This window comes from Heterodontus francisci, chromosome 3 (assembly GCF_036365525.1).
Source record: "Heterodontus francisci isolate sHetFra1 chromosome 3, sHetFra1.hap1, whole genome shotgun sequence".
NCBI classification, from domain to species: Eukaryota; Metazoa; Chordata; class Chondrichthyes; order Heterodontiformes; family Heterodontidae; genus Heterodontus; species Heterodontus francisci.
The window spans coordinates 203,289,291-203,304,539 of NC_090373.1; the positions used below are offsets into that span (position 1 = coordinate 203,289,291).

The 15,249-nt window shown below is 43.0% G+C and overlaps 1 protein-coding gene across 1 annotated transcript in view; it reads right to left on the minus strand.

The window, feature by feature from the left end:
• LOC137367180 (dynein axonemal heavy chain 8-like) overlaps nucleotides 1-15,249 on the minus strand; it is a 2,531,605-nt gene that overhangs the window by 802,673 nt on the left and 1,713,683 nt on the right. The window contains exon 133 of the mRNA XM_068028616.1: nucleotides 8,344-8,466. Within this exon, the coding sequence (XP_067884717.1) occupies nucleotides 8,344-8,466 (123 nt within the window). The remainder of the gene's footprint in view (nucleotides 1-8,343; nucleotides 8,467-15,249) is intronic.

A 15,249-nucleotide genomic window follows, 5' to 3' on the forward strand; every position in this document is an offset into this window, starting at 1 on the left:
CTGCTTTGTCCTGGATGGTGTTGACCTTCTTGAATGTTGTTGGAGCTGCACCCATCCAGGCAAGTGGAGAGTATTCCATCACACTCCTGACTTGTGCCTTGTAGATGGTGGACAGGCTTTGGGGAGTCAGGAGGTGAGTTATTCATTGCAGGATTCCTAGCCTCTGACCTGCTCTTGTAGCCACAGTATTTATATGGCTACTCAAGTTCAGTTTCTAGTCAATGGCAACCCCCAGGCATTGAATGTCAAGGGGAGATGGTTAGATCTCTCTTGTTGGAGATGGTCATTGCCTGGCACTGCTGTGGTGTGAATGTTACTTGCCACTTATCAATCCAAGCCTGGATGTTATCCAGGTCTTGCTGTATTTCTACACGGACTGCTTCAGTATCTGAGGAATCGCGAATGGTGCTGAACATTGTGTAATCCTCAGCAAACATCCCCACTTCTGACCTTATGATTGAAGGAAGGTCATTGATGAAGCAGCTGAAGATGGTTGGGCCTAGGACACTACTCTGAGGAACTGCTGCAATGATGTTCTTGAGCTGAGATGATTGACCTCCAACAACCACAACCATCTTCCTTTGCGCTAGGTATGACTCCAACCAATGGATGGTGTTCCCCCTGATTCGCATTGACCTGAGTTTTGCTAGGGATCCTTGATGCCATACTCGGCCAAATGCTGCCTTGATGTCAAGGGCAGCCACTCTCACCTCACCTCTCGAGTTTACCGCTTTTGTACATGTTTGAACCAAGGCTGTAATGAGGTCAGGATATGAGTGGCCCTGGCGGAACCCAAACTGAGCGTCACTGACCAGGTTATTGCTAAGCAAGTCCTGCTTAATGGCACTGTTGATGACACCGTCCATCACTTTACTGATGATTGAGAGTAGGCTGACGGGGCAGTAACTGGCCTGATTGGACTTGTCCTGCTTTTTGTGTACAGGACATACCTGGGAAATTTTCCACATTGCAGGGTAGATGCCAGCGCAGCAGGTTCTGGAGCACATGTCTTCAGTACTATCGCCGGAATATTGTCAGGGTCCATAGCCTTTGCAATATCCAGTGCCTTCAGTCGTTTCTTGATATCACACGGAGTGAATGGAATTGGCTGAAATCTGGCATCTGTGATGCTGGGGACTTCAGGAGGAGGCCGAGATGGATCATCAGCTCCGCACTTCTGGCTGAAGATAGTTGCAATTGCTTCAACTTTATCTTTCGCACTGATGTGCTGGGCTCCCCCATCATTGAGGATGGGGATATTTGTGGAGCCACCTCCTCCAGTTTGTTGTTTAATTGTCCACCACCATTCACGAATGGATGTGGTAGGACTGCAGAGCTTCGATCTGATCCGTTAGTTATGGGATCGTTTAGCTCTGTCCATCGCATGCAGCTTATGCAGTTTGGCAAGTAGTCCTGGGTTGTAGCTTCACCAGATTGACACCTCTTTTGTGCTGTGCCTGGTGCTGCTCCTGGGATGCCCTCCTGCACTCTTCATTGAACCAGGGTTGGTCTCCTGGCTTGATGGTATTGGTAGAGTGGGGGATATGCTGGGCCATGAGGTTACAGATTGTGGTAGAGTACAATTCTGCTGTTACTGATGGCCCACAACACCTCATGGATGTCCAGTTTTGCATTGCTAGATCTGTTCGAAGTCTATCACATTTAGCACGGTGGTAGTGCCACACAACATGATGGAGGGTATCTTCAATGTGAGGACGGAACTTTGTCTCCACAAGGACTGTGCGGTGGTCATGCCTACCAATACTGTCATGGACAGATTCATCTGTGTCAGGTAGATTGTTGAGGACGTGGGCAAGTATGTTTTTCCCTCACCACCTGCCGCAGACCCAGTCTAGCAGCTATATCCTTTAGGACTCAGCCAGCTTGGTCAGTAGTGGTGCTACCGAGCCACTCTTGGTGATGGACATTGAAGTCCCCCACCCAGAGTACATTCTGCATCCTTGCCACCCTCAGTGCTTGCTCTAAGTGCTGTTCAACATTGAGGAGTACTGATTCATCAGCTGGCAGGGGGGGCAGTAGGTGGTAATCAGCAAGACGATTCCTTGTCCATGTTTGGCCTGATGCCATGAGAACTCATGGGGTCCAGAGTCGATGCTCAGGATCCACAGGGCAAGTCCCTCTCAATTGTATACCATGGTGCTGCCACCTCTGCTGGTTTGTCCTGTCAGTGGGACAGAATATATCCGGGGATGGGGATGGCGATGGCTGGGACATTTTCTGTAATGTATGATTCTGTGAGTATGACCACGTCACGCTGTTGCTTGACTAGTCTGTGGGATAGCTCTCCCAACTTTTGCACAAGCCCCCAGATGTTAATAAGGAGGACTTTGCAGGGTCGTCAGGGCTGGGTTTGCCGTGGTCATTTCTGGTGCCTAGGTTGATGCCAGGCGGTCCATCCAGTTCATACCTTATTGACTTCGTAGCAGTTAGACACAACTGTGTGGACTGCTAGGCTATTTCAGAGGGCATTTAAGAGCCAGTAACATTGCTGTGGTTCTGAAGTCACACATAGGCCTGACCTGTTAAGGACAGCAGATTTCCTTCCCAAAAGGGCAGTGGTGAACCAGATGGGCTTTTCCAACAATCGACAATGGTTTCACGGCCATCATTAGATCAGCTTTATTCATTCCAGATGTATTAATTGAATTCAAATTCTATCTTTTCCCATGTACCCAGAGCAATACCTTGGATTTCTGGGTTATTAGCTCAGTGAAAATACCACCACGCCACCACCTCCCCAGTGCCATGGACAGGTGAGTATAGAAATAGGAGCCATAGAGTCATAATGACATAGAAGGACGCCCTTCAGCCCATTGAGTCCATGCTGTCTCTCTGTAGAGTAATTCAGTCAGTCCCATTCTTCCGTTCTATTACCGTAGCGCTGCAAGTTTATTTCCCTCAAGTGCCCATCCAACTTCCTTTTGAAATCATTAATCATCTCCCCTTCTATGACCCTCGTAAGCAGCAAGGTTGCATAAAAAATTTGTTGCTCCCACTCCTCCCAAATCTCTTGCCAAAAAGCTTAAATCTGTATCCTCTGGTCCTTGTACAATCAGCTAACTGGAGCAGCTTTTCTTTATCTACCTTATCTAAATCTGTCATAATCTTGTACACCCCTATCAAATCTCCCCTCCGTCTTCTTTGCTTTAAGGAGAACAATCCCAGCTTCTCCAACCTAACCTTATAGCTAAAAGCCTTCATCCCTGGAATCATTCTGATAGATCTCTGCACCCTCTCAAGGACCCTCATCGCCATCCTCAAGTGTGGTGATCACAATTGGATGCAATATTCTAGTTGTGACCTAACCAGAACTTTATAAATGTTCATCATAATTTCGCTGCTTTTGTAATCAATAAAAAGCAGAAGGTTTTTGAATGGTGAGAGACTGGGAAATGTTTACATTCAGAGGGACCTGGGTATTGGAAGAAATGCTGATTCTCCCATTTTTGTGGCTTTTTTATATCTTTTATATCATGAATTATAAGTAATTTCATATATATGTTTTGTATAAGCTTTTGGTAAATGAAGAGCTAATTGGTAGTTTTGTAAGTTACTGAAAAAAATGCTGCCGATACAGTTTGAGTCAACTGGAACTACATTGTGATGCGGATTCAAAACATAACGGATAAAGGGAAAGAAAATAACGGATATTGAAAACTATGGAACAAGTTGCGATCAAAATGTAACAGAAAAGCAAGATGAGCCTCGCCGGAAATGTATGATCGAATGGACTATTTATTCATTAAGGACACATTGTTTTGTGTATGTGATCATGATTAATGTACAAACGGAAGTACTGACAAATAAAATGGCAGGACCAATATAAACAGCGATATGCATGAACCAACCAATCAGTGCACAGGAGGAGCTACTGGCTATGAAGAATAAAGGAACAGACTGAGAGAGGTTTGGCACACAAAGCTGTCAATGCCAATAGAGCAGGTGGAGAGTAAAGGCCATCTGGACTAGGATATCGACTGCCTTGAATTTGTTAAGTATTGCTTTTAGCCTTAATAAATCATCTTGATATAACTACATCAGGTGTCTCCTTCTCCGAATTCTTACTGTCTAGTCCAAGAATAAATTATAAGTAAGGTTCTAAATCTTACAGTGTCCTTGTACACAAATCACTGGACAGCAGGTGTATGTTATCAGTTAGGAAAGGAAATGGTATGTTAGGCTTTAATACAAAGGGATTGGTGTATAAGAGGAAAGAAGTCTGCAATTATATCGGGCCTGGTGAGATCACACCTGGATTACTCTGCGCAGATTTGCTCTCCTTACTTAAGGAAGCATATAAATGCCTTCAAGGCAGTACAACAAAGGTTCACCAGATCAATGCCTGGGATGACAGGATTGTCCTTTGTGGAAAGTTTTCTGAAAGTGCCGCTATGTTTATAGCCAAATATATTTTTTGAGTATTCATTTTTGAAAGATTGAAGAAATGTTAAACTTTGGCGTTTTCAAAGGGGGTCATGTAAAGGCTACTTTGACTTTGAAAAACGGTCCCTGGAAATGTTTTTTTAAAAGGGGCAAACCACCTGACTTCCAGCAACAACAAGCCTTTCTGGGAAACCACCTGACTTCCAGCTCAATAAACAACAGTGAACTTTGGACACCTGGAGAAGTGACAGGTCAAGATTGATGAAGGGCAAAAGGTTGACCTCCTGTTGTCAGTTTCACTTTTGAATTGTTTTGAGTTGGGGTTGAACTGTATAAAAAGGGAGAGAACTTCCAAGTAGAGAAGGGAACTTCCAAGGAGGGAAGAGAATTCCCAAGGAAGAAGAGAAGACCACATCCCAGCTCAGCTTTCCAGCACCTCTCTAAAAGACCCTGAGAAGTCCACTGTGTCAACTCATCTCATGTCCTGTCTTTGAAGAAAATCCTGCTTAATTAATGCTGCCTGAAAAGAACTGTTCTAAAAGAACACAGTGATCTGTCTATGTGTACTCAGAGGGCAGACTGTATGCCAGTTGTGGAACACAACATATCTCATCTGCTATTTTTTGAAGAATGAGCAAGTATTCAGCAAGTTTGTTTTTTTGTCTGTAATAAAGCTCCAAAAGCAAAAATCCTTTTTTTTCATTAACCGGTGTATGTGGGTACATGAGTGTGAGCAATAAGGTAAAAAGGGAACTTCAATATTTAAATCCGTGTGTTTATGCTTTATGGGGAGGCGGTGGCGTACTGGTATTGTCGCTGGACTAGTAACCCAGAGACCCAGGTATTGCTCTGGGGACATGGGTTCGAATCCCACCACAGCAGAAGGTGGAATTTGAATTCAATTAATAAAATCTGGAATTTAAAGTTAGTCTAATGATGGCCATGAAACCATTGTCGATTGTTGTAAAAACCCATTTGGTTCGTTAATGCCCTTTCGGGAAGGAAATCTGCTGTCCTTACCTGGTCTGGCCTACATGTGACTCCAGATCCACAGCAATGTGGTTGACTATGACATGCCCTCGAAATGGCCAAACAAGCCATTCAGTTCAAGGGCGATTAGGGATGGGCAATAAATGCTGGCCTGTCCTGCGGCGCCCACATCCCATGAATGAATTTAAAAAATCATTACTGGTTAGGTCTTGTTTTATAATAAACTGATAAATATGCTGTTTATTAACGTACTGCCTGAAGAGGTGGTAGAGGCAGGAACCCTCACAACATTTAAGAAGTATTTAGATGAGCACTTGAAATGCAATAGCATACAAGGCTACGGGCCAAGTGCTGGAAAATGGGATTAGAATAGTTAGGTGCTTGATGGCCAGCACGGACACAATGGGCCAAAGGGCCTGTTTCTGTGCTGTATAACTCTATGACTCTATTAAAGAAACCTGGTTAGTGTGTTTTATTCTGGGATAAAAATAGAATCTATGATTGACTGTATCGATAAGTGGGAAAAAACTTAAACATATGTTGTGACCCGTGGAGACTTGGAACTATAATAAACAGTGCACTTCTCCTGCCTCGGTCGTAACAAAAGTTTGAATAGACTGGACTTATGTTCCTTACAGTTTAGAAGAATGAGAGTTGATCTCATTGAAGCACATAAAATTCTTAAGGAGCTTGTGAGATGATGTTTTTCTTGAATGGGGAATCTAGAGCAAGGGGCCACAGTCTCAGAATAAGAGGTTAACCATTTAGGACTAAGACGAAGAGAAATTTGTTCACATAAAGAGTTGTGAATCTTTGAAATTCTCTACCCAGAGAGCAATGCATTGCTCATTGAATCTGTTCAAGGCAGTGATCAACAGATTTTTGGACACTAAGGGAATCAAGGGACATGGCAATAGGCCAGGAAAGTGGAGTTGAAGTAGAAGATCAGCTGTGATGTTATTGAATGGCAGAGGAGGCGCGAATCATCATAGTTCTCCCTGTGTCTGCGTGGGTTTCCTCCGGGTGCTCCGGTTTCCTCCCACAGCCAAAAGACTTGCAGGTTGATAGGTAAATTGGCCATTATAAATTGTCACTAGTATAGGTAGGTGGTAGGGAAATATAGGGACAGATGAGGATGTGATAGGAATATGGGATTAGTGTAGGATTAGTATAAATGGGTGGTTAATGGTCGGCACAGACTCGGTGGGCCGAAGGGCCTGTTTCAGTGCTGTATCTCTAAATCTAAATCTAAAAAAGAATCATAGAATGGTTACAGCACAGAAGGAGACCATTTGGCCCATTGAGTCCGTGTCAACTCTTTACAAGAACAATTTAGCTAGTCCCACTCCCCTGCCCTTGCCCGGAGACCTGCAATTTTTTTCTCATCAGCTGCTTCTCCAATTCTGTTTGGAAAGCCACGATAGAATATGCTTCCATTATACTCTCAGGCAGTGCATTTAGATCTTAACATCTCACTGCATAAAAAAGTTTTTCCTCAGATCACCTTTGCTGCTTTTGCCAATCACCTTAAATATGTGTCCTCTGGTTCTCGACCCTTACACCAATAAGAACAGTTTCTTCATATCTGTTTTTCCTAGACCCCTCACGATTATGAACACCTCCATCAAATCTCCTCTCAACCTTCTCATCTCTAAGCAGAACAGCCACAGCTTCTCCAATCTATCCATGTAACGAAAGTCTCTCAGCCTTGGAACCATTCTCACAAATCTTTGCTGCACCCTCTTTAAAGCCTTCACATCATTCCTAAAATGTGGTGCCCAGAATTGGACACAATGCTCCAGTTGAGGCTGAACCAGTGCTTTATAAAAATTCATCATAACTTTCTTGCTTTTGTACTCTCTGCCTCTATTTATAAAACTTCAGATCCCATATGCCTTTTGAGCTGTTTTCTCAACCTGTCTTGCCATCTTCAATGATTCGTGCACATATACCCCCAGGTCTCCCTGTTTCTGGACCCCTTTAGAATGTGTTCTTTATTTCATGTTTCTTTTCCTTGTTCATCTTACCAAAACATATCATTTCACATATTCAGCATTAAATTTCATCTCCATGTGTCTGCCCATTCCACCAGCCTGGCTAGGTCCTCTTGGAAGTCTATCACTTTCCTCCACACTGTTCACAATACTTTCAAGTTTTGTGTCATCTGAAAGTTGTGCCTTGTACACCCAAGTCTAAGTCATTAATATATATCAAGAAATGCAGTGGTCCAAGTACCTACCCCTGGGGAGCCCCACTGTATATCTTTCTCCAGTCCCAGAAACAAATGGTCACCATTACTCTCTGTTTCCTGTCACTCAGCAAACTTCGTATCCTTGCTGTCACTATCCCTTTTATTCCATGGCTTCAACTTTGATGACAAGCCTATTATATGGCACTTTATCAAAAGCCTTTTGGAAGTCCATGTACATCACATCAACCGCATTACCTTCTCTGTTACCTCATTAAGAAACTCAATCAAGTTGGTTAAACACGATTTACCTTCAACAAATCGATGCTGGTTGCTGGCTTTCCTTAATTAATCTACACTGTTCAAGCAAATGCTAATTTTGTCCCAAATTAGCGTTTCCAAAAGCTTTCCCACCACTAAGGTTAAACTGACTGGTCTGTAAGTGCTGGACTTATCCTTACACCCTTTTTTGAAGAAGGGTGTAACATTTAAAATTCTCGAGTTCTCTGGCATCACCCAAAGGAGGATTGTAAAATCATGTCTGAAGGGCCGAATTGCCTACTCCGGCTCTTCTCCTGTTCTTAAAATCAGTCTGTATTTAAAGGATGACTGGATCGGAATGAGATTGGGAATGCCTACACAAGATACTGAAATGTAAATATTTATGGAACTTTATTTCTTTCCTACTCTGATTTTCCCCATGAAAAGATGTCATCATTTTTTCAGCATATATATGATTACTTAGAATTTTAAAATCTCACTTTGATCAGGTGTGTCATTGCATCCTTGAAGAAGACGAGATCAAGAAAACCTGATCGGACACCTTCATTATGTTGTGCCTGATAAAACTGCAATTTTTCACTCAGGACTTCATAGCTTGGGACCTAGAGCACATTCAGTTACAATCATTAGAATAGCACAAAGATTACATAATAAAGATAATGATAAATGAGAGATGCCTTAAATTCGATATAGCTTATCCTTCCATAGTAACCTACAGTTACCTATTACAGCATTTTCATTTCAAAGCTACATTTACAATGAGTACACGTGATTGACAAAATACAATTAACTGATTTTCCATTGCAATAGATTAGAGAAGGCTTTGTTTGGTGGTGCAAAACAGAAGACAAATTGCCTGTGATGATGGAAACTAATCCCTTTTGTAAAAACAAAATACTGCGGACTCTAGAAATCTGAAATAAAAACAGAAAATGTTGGAAATACACAGCAGGTCTGGCAGCATCTGTGGCGAGAGAAACAGAAATAACATTTCAGGTCTGTGACCTTTAACCTTAGTCAAGAAAGGGTGTAAGGACAGTCCTAGCAACTGCAGGCCAGTTAGTTTAATATCAGTGGTGGGTAAGGTTTTAGAAACAATAATTAAGGAAAAAATCAACAGACACTTAGAGAGGTTTGAGTTAATCAAGGATAGCCAGCATGGATTGTAAAAGGCAAATCACACTTGACTAATCGAATTGAATTTTTTGATGAAGTAACAGAGAAGATTGATGAAGGGAATGTGATGGATGCCGTCTATTTGGATTTTAAGAGAGCATTTGATTAAGAAAATTACGGCTCATGGAATAGGAGGGTCAGTATCCAACTGGATAAAAAAATTGGCTTAAGGACAGAAAACAGCAAGTTGTGGTAAATGGTTGATTTTCAGATTGCAGGATAGTAGACAGTGCGAGAACCACTGCTTTTTTTGCCATATATAAATGACTTGGATCTTGAAATACAGTGTAGAATTTCAAAATTTGCCAATGACACCAAACTTGCAGGAGCGGCGAACAGTGAGGATGATACGAACCACCTACAACAGGACATTGACAGGCCAGCAGAATGGGCAGACAAGTGACAGATGGAATTTAATACAGACAAGTGTGAGGTAATGCTTTTGGCAGAAGGGACCTTTCCAGAATCTAGGGAATTTTGGAAGATTACAACCAATGCATCCACTATCTCTGCAGCCACTTTTTTTAAGACCCTAGGATGCAAGCCAACAGGACCATGGGACTTGTCAGCTTTTAGTCCCATTAGTTTTTCTCGTAGTTTTTCCTCTAGTGATAGTGATTGTTTTAAGTTCCTCCCTCCCTTTTGCCCTTGATTGCCCACTATTCTTGGGATATTTTTATGTCTTCTTCCATGATACAGATACAAAATACTTGTTCAAAAGCTCTGCCATTTCCTTGTTTCTCATTATTAATTCGCCAGTCTCATCCTCTAAGGGACCAATGCTTACTTTAGCTACTCTCTTCCTTTTTATATACTTGTAGAAGCTCTTACTGTCTGTTTTTATATTTCTTGCTAGTTTACTCTTACATTCTAATTTTTCAATGTTTTTAGTCATCCCCTGCTGGTTTCTAAAATTTTCCCAATCTATAGTCTACCGCTAATCTTTGCAGCATTGTATGCTTTTTCTTTCAATTTGATGCCATCCTTTCATTCCTTAGTTAGTAACAGATGATGCATCCTTCTCATGGAGTCTTTCTTTCTCAATGGTATCATATCTTTTTTGAGAGTTATGAAATATCTCCTTAAATGTCTGCCACTGCTTATCTACCGTGTTATCTTTTAACCGATTTTCCTAGTCCGCTATAACCAACTCTGTCTTCATACCTTTGTAATTGTCTATTTTTAAGTTTAAGACACTTAAGGACCTATTAGCTGAATAAGTCATAACTCAGTACCCTCACAGGCTAAGTTGGCAAATCCATCACACAATGTGATAGACTAGAAGGTCTCAACCTCATTGGGCCTTTTTTTTGCGCCAATTTCAGAGAAAAGTCCCGCACATGATCAATGCCAGGAGCATGGGTGCTGCCATACAGCCATAGCTGGCTGTCTAGACTCCCACAGGCTACAGGCTCCAAATCTGGTAGTCTCAGTAGTCATTGTGGTTTAAGCAGAGATCAGCAGCAAAATGTGTGTTTTTTAAAAAGATACATACGGCTAAAAATGGTCTGTGCCATTATTTGGGTACAGGGGCTGCATTTCATTGTTCCTGTGGAGGTAACAGGATACAAATTTGGGGCTGCCACCTCACTTACCTGATTGTAGCATAGGGACGCATATCTGCAGACTGCTGGCTGCCTCTGCAGGTAGCTGGGAGCCGAGAAACATGTTCTTAAAGGCAGTCTGTCCCTATTAAAGGGAACTTGCAATGTATTACAGAAGGCTGCTACTAAATACTATTGCTGAAATTCTAAACAAGGAAAATAGAACACTCGGGCACAGAGAGTGCACTAGGGTCATAGATGTGGCATTGGAGGCACTGGTGGTAGAAGTGGATAGGAGGAGAGATGCCATGGTTTCACAGGAGGAGTGGAGAAGTGGGGGGCAAGAGTGCCTCAAAGATCACCCTCAAAAGGAATAGGGAGCAGGTGGTCAGGGAAGTCAATTGCCCACATCTGGACCCGTGGACCTGGTAGCACTGACACAAGAAGTCTAATGACTTGACGTATGTGGTCAAGGTCAGTGAATGCATCTTCATATGACATCTCCTATTAACCACTCCACCAGCCTTTCCTGCTGCTCAATGCACCACATCCCCATTATTAACCCAGCAACAGTCCCTGCCACTCAGGACTCAGCATAACATACAGATATACCACCTCACCCTCACATATCTACAAATACTGTGAGCCTCACACCACCTCTCATTGCCTCCACATACGTCCAACTATTTAGCTACGACAGGCACATCACCCAAGCACAGTGCTACACAATCACTGACATTCTACCCTCTCTATTGCAGGACAAAGCAGCTCACAATAGAAGGGAGAACAGCAGAGCTGGCATCTCCTGACCCCTAAGGAAGAGATGGTACTGGCTGCGACAGAGCCCATGACAATATTCATTTTGGCTGGATGTTCCTGCCTTATGTCCCTTCTCAACTCCCAGTTCACCCTCATCATACTATTTGGCATGATGATAAAGCTATAGATGGAGTCAACATGGACCTCTTGTTTTCTGCCCCAATCCCCTTTCCTCACCCCAATGTATCCCATCTGATTTTCTGCTTTTTGACACCCAAGAACTGCCACAGCAGTCACCAAGAAGAGGAGAGACAGCAATAGCATAACACCTATGAAGAGGCATGATCTGTTGACCTCATGCTCGTAGCCACCAGCTCAGATACTGGCACTGTATGTATCTTATGGCTGGTATAGAGTTGGGATCAGCATTCAAGGGGATATTTCAGAATACTTAGGATAAGTATTCCTACTATAAAGAAAAATTCTAAGGGGAGGACCCACCATCCGTGGTTAACTAAAGAAGTTAAGAAAAGCATCAAATGTAAGGAAAAAGCATATAATTGCGCAAAGATGTGTGGCAGGTCAGTTGATTGGTCAGAATATAAAGAATGGCAGAGAATGACTAAAAGGTTAATCAGGAGAAAGAAATTAGAGTATGAGAAGAAGCTCGATAGAAATATAAAAATGGATAGCAAGAGTTCCTACAGGTATTTAAAAAGGAAAAGAGTAATTAAAGTGAGTGTTGGTCCTCTGGAGAGTGAGAATGGGGAGTTAATAGCAGATAATAAAGAAATGGCGGATGAAATGAACAAATATTTTGCTTCTGTCTTCACTATAGAGGATACAAAAAACATTCCAGTATTAGTTATAAATCAGGAGGTGGAAGGAAGAGAGAAACTTTTTTTTATTCATTCATGGGATGTCGCTGAATAAGCCAACATTTATTGCCCATCCCTAATTGCCCTTGAGAAGATGGTGGTGAGCTGCCTTCTTGAACCACTGCAGGCAATGTGAGGTAGGTACACCCACAGTGCTGTTAGGAAGGGAGTTCCAGGATTTTGACACAGCGACAGTGAAGGAACGATGATATAGTTCCAAGTCAGGATGGTGTGTGACTTGGAGGGGAACTTGCAAGTGGTGGTGTTCCTATACATTTACTGCCCTTGTCCTTCTAGGTGGTAGAGGTGATGGGTTTGGAAGGTGCTGGCTAAGGAGCCTTGGTGTGTTGCAGAAATTGCAATCACCAGGGAAGCGGTACTGATCAAACTGATGGAGCTGCAGGCTGACAAGTCCCCAGGTCCTGATGGGCTTCATCCTAGGGTCTTAAAAGAGGTGACTAATGAGGTAGCAGATGCAAAGAACAAAGAACAAAGAACAGTACAGCACAGGAACAGGCCATTCGGCCCTCCAAGCCTGCGTTGATCTTGATGCCTGCTGTCTGTTCCCAGCCTTCCAGCCCTTACGAATACTTAGTTTTTCTTTTTGACTAGGCTCACAATATCCCGCGTTATCCAAGGTTCCCGAAACTTGCCAAACTTATCCTTCTTCCTCACAGGAACATGCTGGTCCTGGATTCTAATCAACTGATGTTTGAAAGACTCCCACATGTCAGATGTTGATTTACCCTCAAATAGCCGCCCCCAATCTAAATTCTTCAGTTCCTGCCTAATATTGTTATTTGCATTGGTGTTATTTTTTCAAAATTCACTAGATTCTGGAAAGGTTCCATTAGACTGGAAAATAGCAAATATAACCCCTCTATTCACGAAGTGGAGGAGGCAGAAACAGGTAACTATAGGTCAGTTAGCTTGACGTCTGTCATCGGGAAGGTTAGAATTGTTCATTAAGGAGGCTATAGCTGGGCACTTAGAAAAACTCAAGGTAATCAGGAATAGCCAGCATGGCTGTGTGAAAGGGAGATCGTGTTTTACCAATTTATTGAAGTTCTTTGAAGGAGTAACATGTGCCGTGGATAAAGGGGAGCCCGTTGACATACTGTACTTGGATTTCTAGAAGGCATTTGACAAGGTGCCACATAAAATAGAGTATTACTTCAATGGAGAATGACTGCAGAACTCTGCGGTGCAGAGGGATCCAGGTGTTCTTGTGTATGAGTCACAAAAAAAATTAGTATTCAGGTACAGCAAACAATAAAGAAGGCTAATGAAATGTTTTTGTTTATTACAAGAGGAATTGAAAATAAATGTAAGGATGTTATGCTTCAGTTATACAGGGCATTGGTGAGACCAAATCTCGAATACTGTGTGCAGTTTTGGTCTTCTTATTTAAGGGAGGATATAAATGCGTTGGAGGCAGTTCAGGGGAGGTTTCCTGGACTGATACCTGGAATGAGCGAGGAAAGGTTGGACAGACTGGGCTTGTTTTCACTGGAGTTTAGAAGAGCCCATCAGTAACTTGAGCTGGAGTACTGTGTACAGTTCTGGGCACCACACGATAGGAAGGATGTGATTGCACTGGAGAGGGTGCAAAGGAGATTCACCAGGATGTTGCCTGGACTAGAGCATTTCAGCTATGAAGAGAGACTGAAAAGGCTAGGGTTGTTTTCCTTAAAACAGAGAAGGATGAGGGGGGACATGATTGAGGGATACGAAATTATGAGGGGCATTTATAGGTTAGATAGGTAGAGACTTTTTCCCTTAGCAGAGGGGTCAATAACCAGGGGGCCTAGATTTAAGGTAACGGGCAGGAGGTTTAGAGGGGATTTGAGGAAAAGATTTTTCACCCGGAGGGTGGTTGGAATCTGGAATGCACTGCCTGAAAGGGTGGCACAGGCAGGAACACTCACAACATTTAAGAAGTATTTAGATGAGCACTTGAAATGCCATAACATACAAGGCTACGGGCCAAGTGCTGGAAAATGGAACAAGAATAGTTAGGTGCTTGATGGCTGGCACAGACACGACGGACCGAAGGGCCTGTTTCTGTGATGTATAACTCTATGACTCTATGAGACTTGATTGAGGTATAGAAGATCCTGAATGGACTTGACAAGGTGGATGTGGAAAGGATGTTTCCTCTTGTAGGGGTTCCAGAGCGAGGGGCATTGTTTTAAAATTAGGAGTCGCCCTTTTAGGACAGAGATGAGGGGAAACTTTTTCTCTCAGAGGGTAGGTCGACTTTGGAACTCTCTCTCACAGAAGGGGGTGGAGGCAGGGGCATTGAATAATTTTACGGCGGGACAGATAGATTCTTGTTAGGCAAGGGAATCAAAGGTTAATGGGGGCAGATGGAACTCACGACACAAACAGATGAGTCATGATCTTATTGAATGGGGAGGGGCCAAATGGCCTACTTCTGCTCCTAATTTGTATGCTCGTATGTTCATATGTACCTGGTGAGTCACCGGTCATGAGTTTGCTGCAGACAAGCTCGGGTTAAAGAATGTCTCGTGTGCCAGCTCACTAGAGGGCGAGGTCGCAGACTCAGATGAGGACCTCGATGAGGTGGCATTTAGAAGAACGCTGATGGACATTTTTATTTTATTCATTCATGGAATGTGGACATTGCTGGCAAGCTCAACATTTGTTGCTGATCCCTAATTGTCGTTGAGAAGGTAGTGGTGAGCCACTTGCTTGAACTGGTGTAGTCCATGTGGTGTAGGAAAACCCACAGTGTTGCTAGGGAGTTCCAGGAATTTGACCTAGTGACAGTGAAGGAACAATGATATATTTCCAAGTCAGGATGGTTTGTAGCTTGGAAGGGATACAGCAAGTGATGGTGTTCCTGTGCACTCACTGCCCTTATTGTTCTAGATGTAGAGGTTGCAGGTTTGGAAGATGCTGTTGAAGGAGCCTCCACACCGAAATACTGGGTGCATTACTTGGCCTGTCAGACAGTCTCCTGTCACTGTCTAGGAGCATTAAGGAGTCTGGCTCCAAGTTGGCA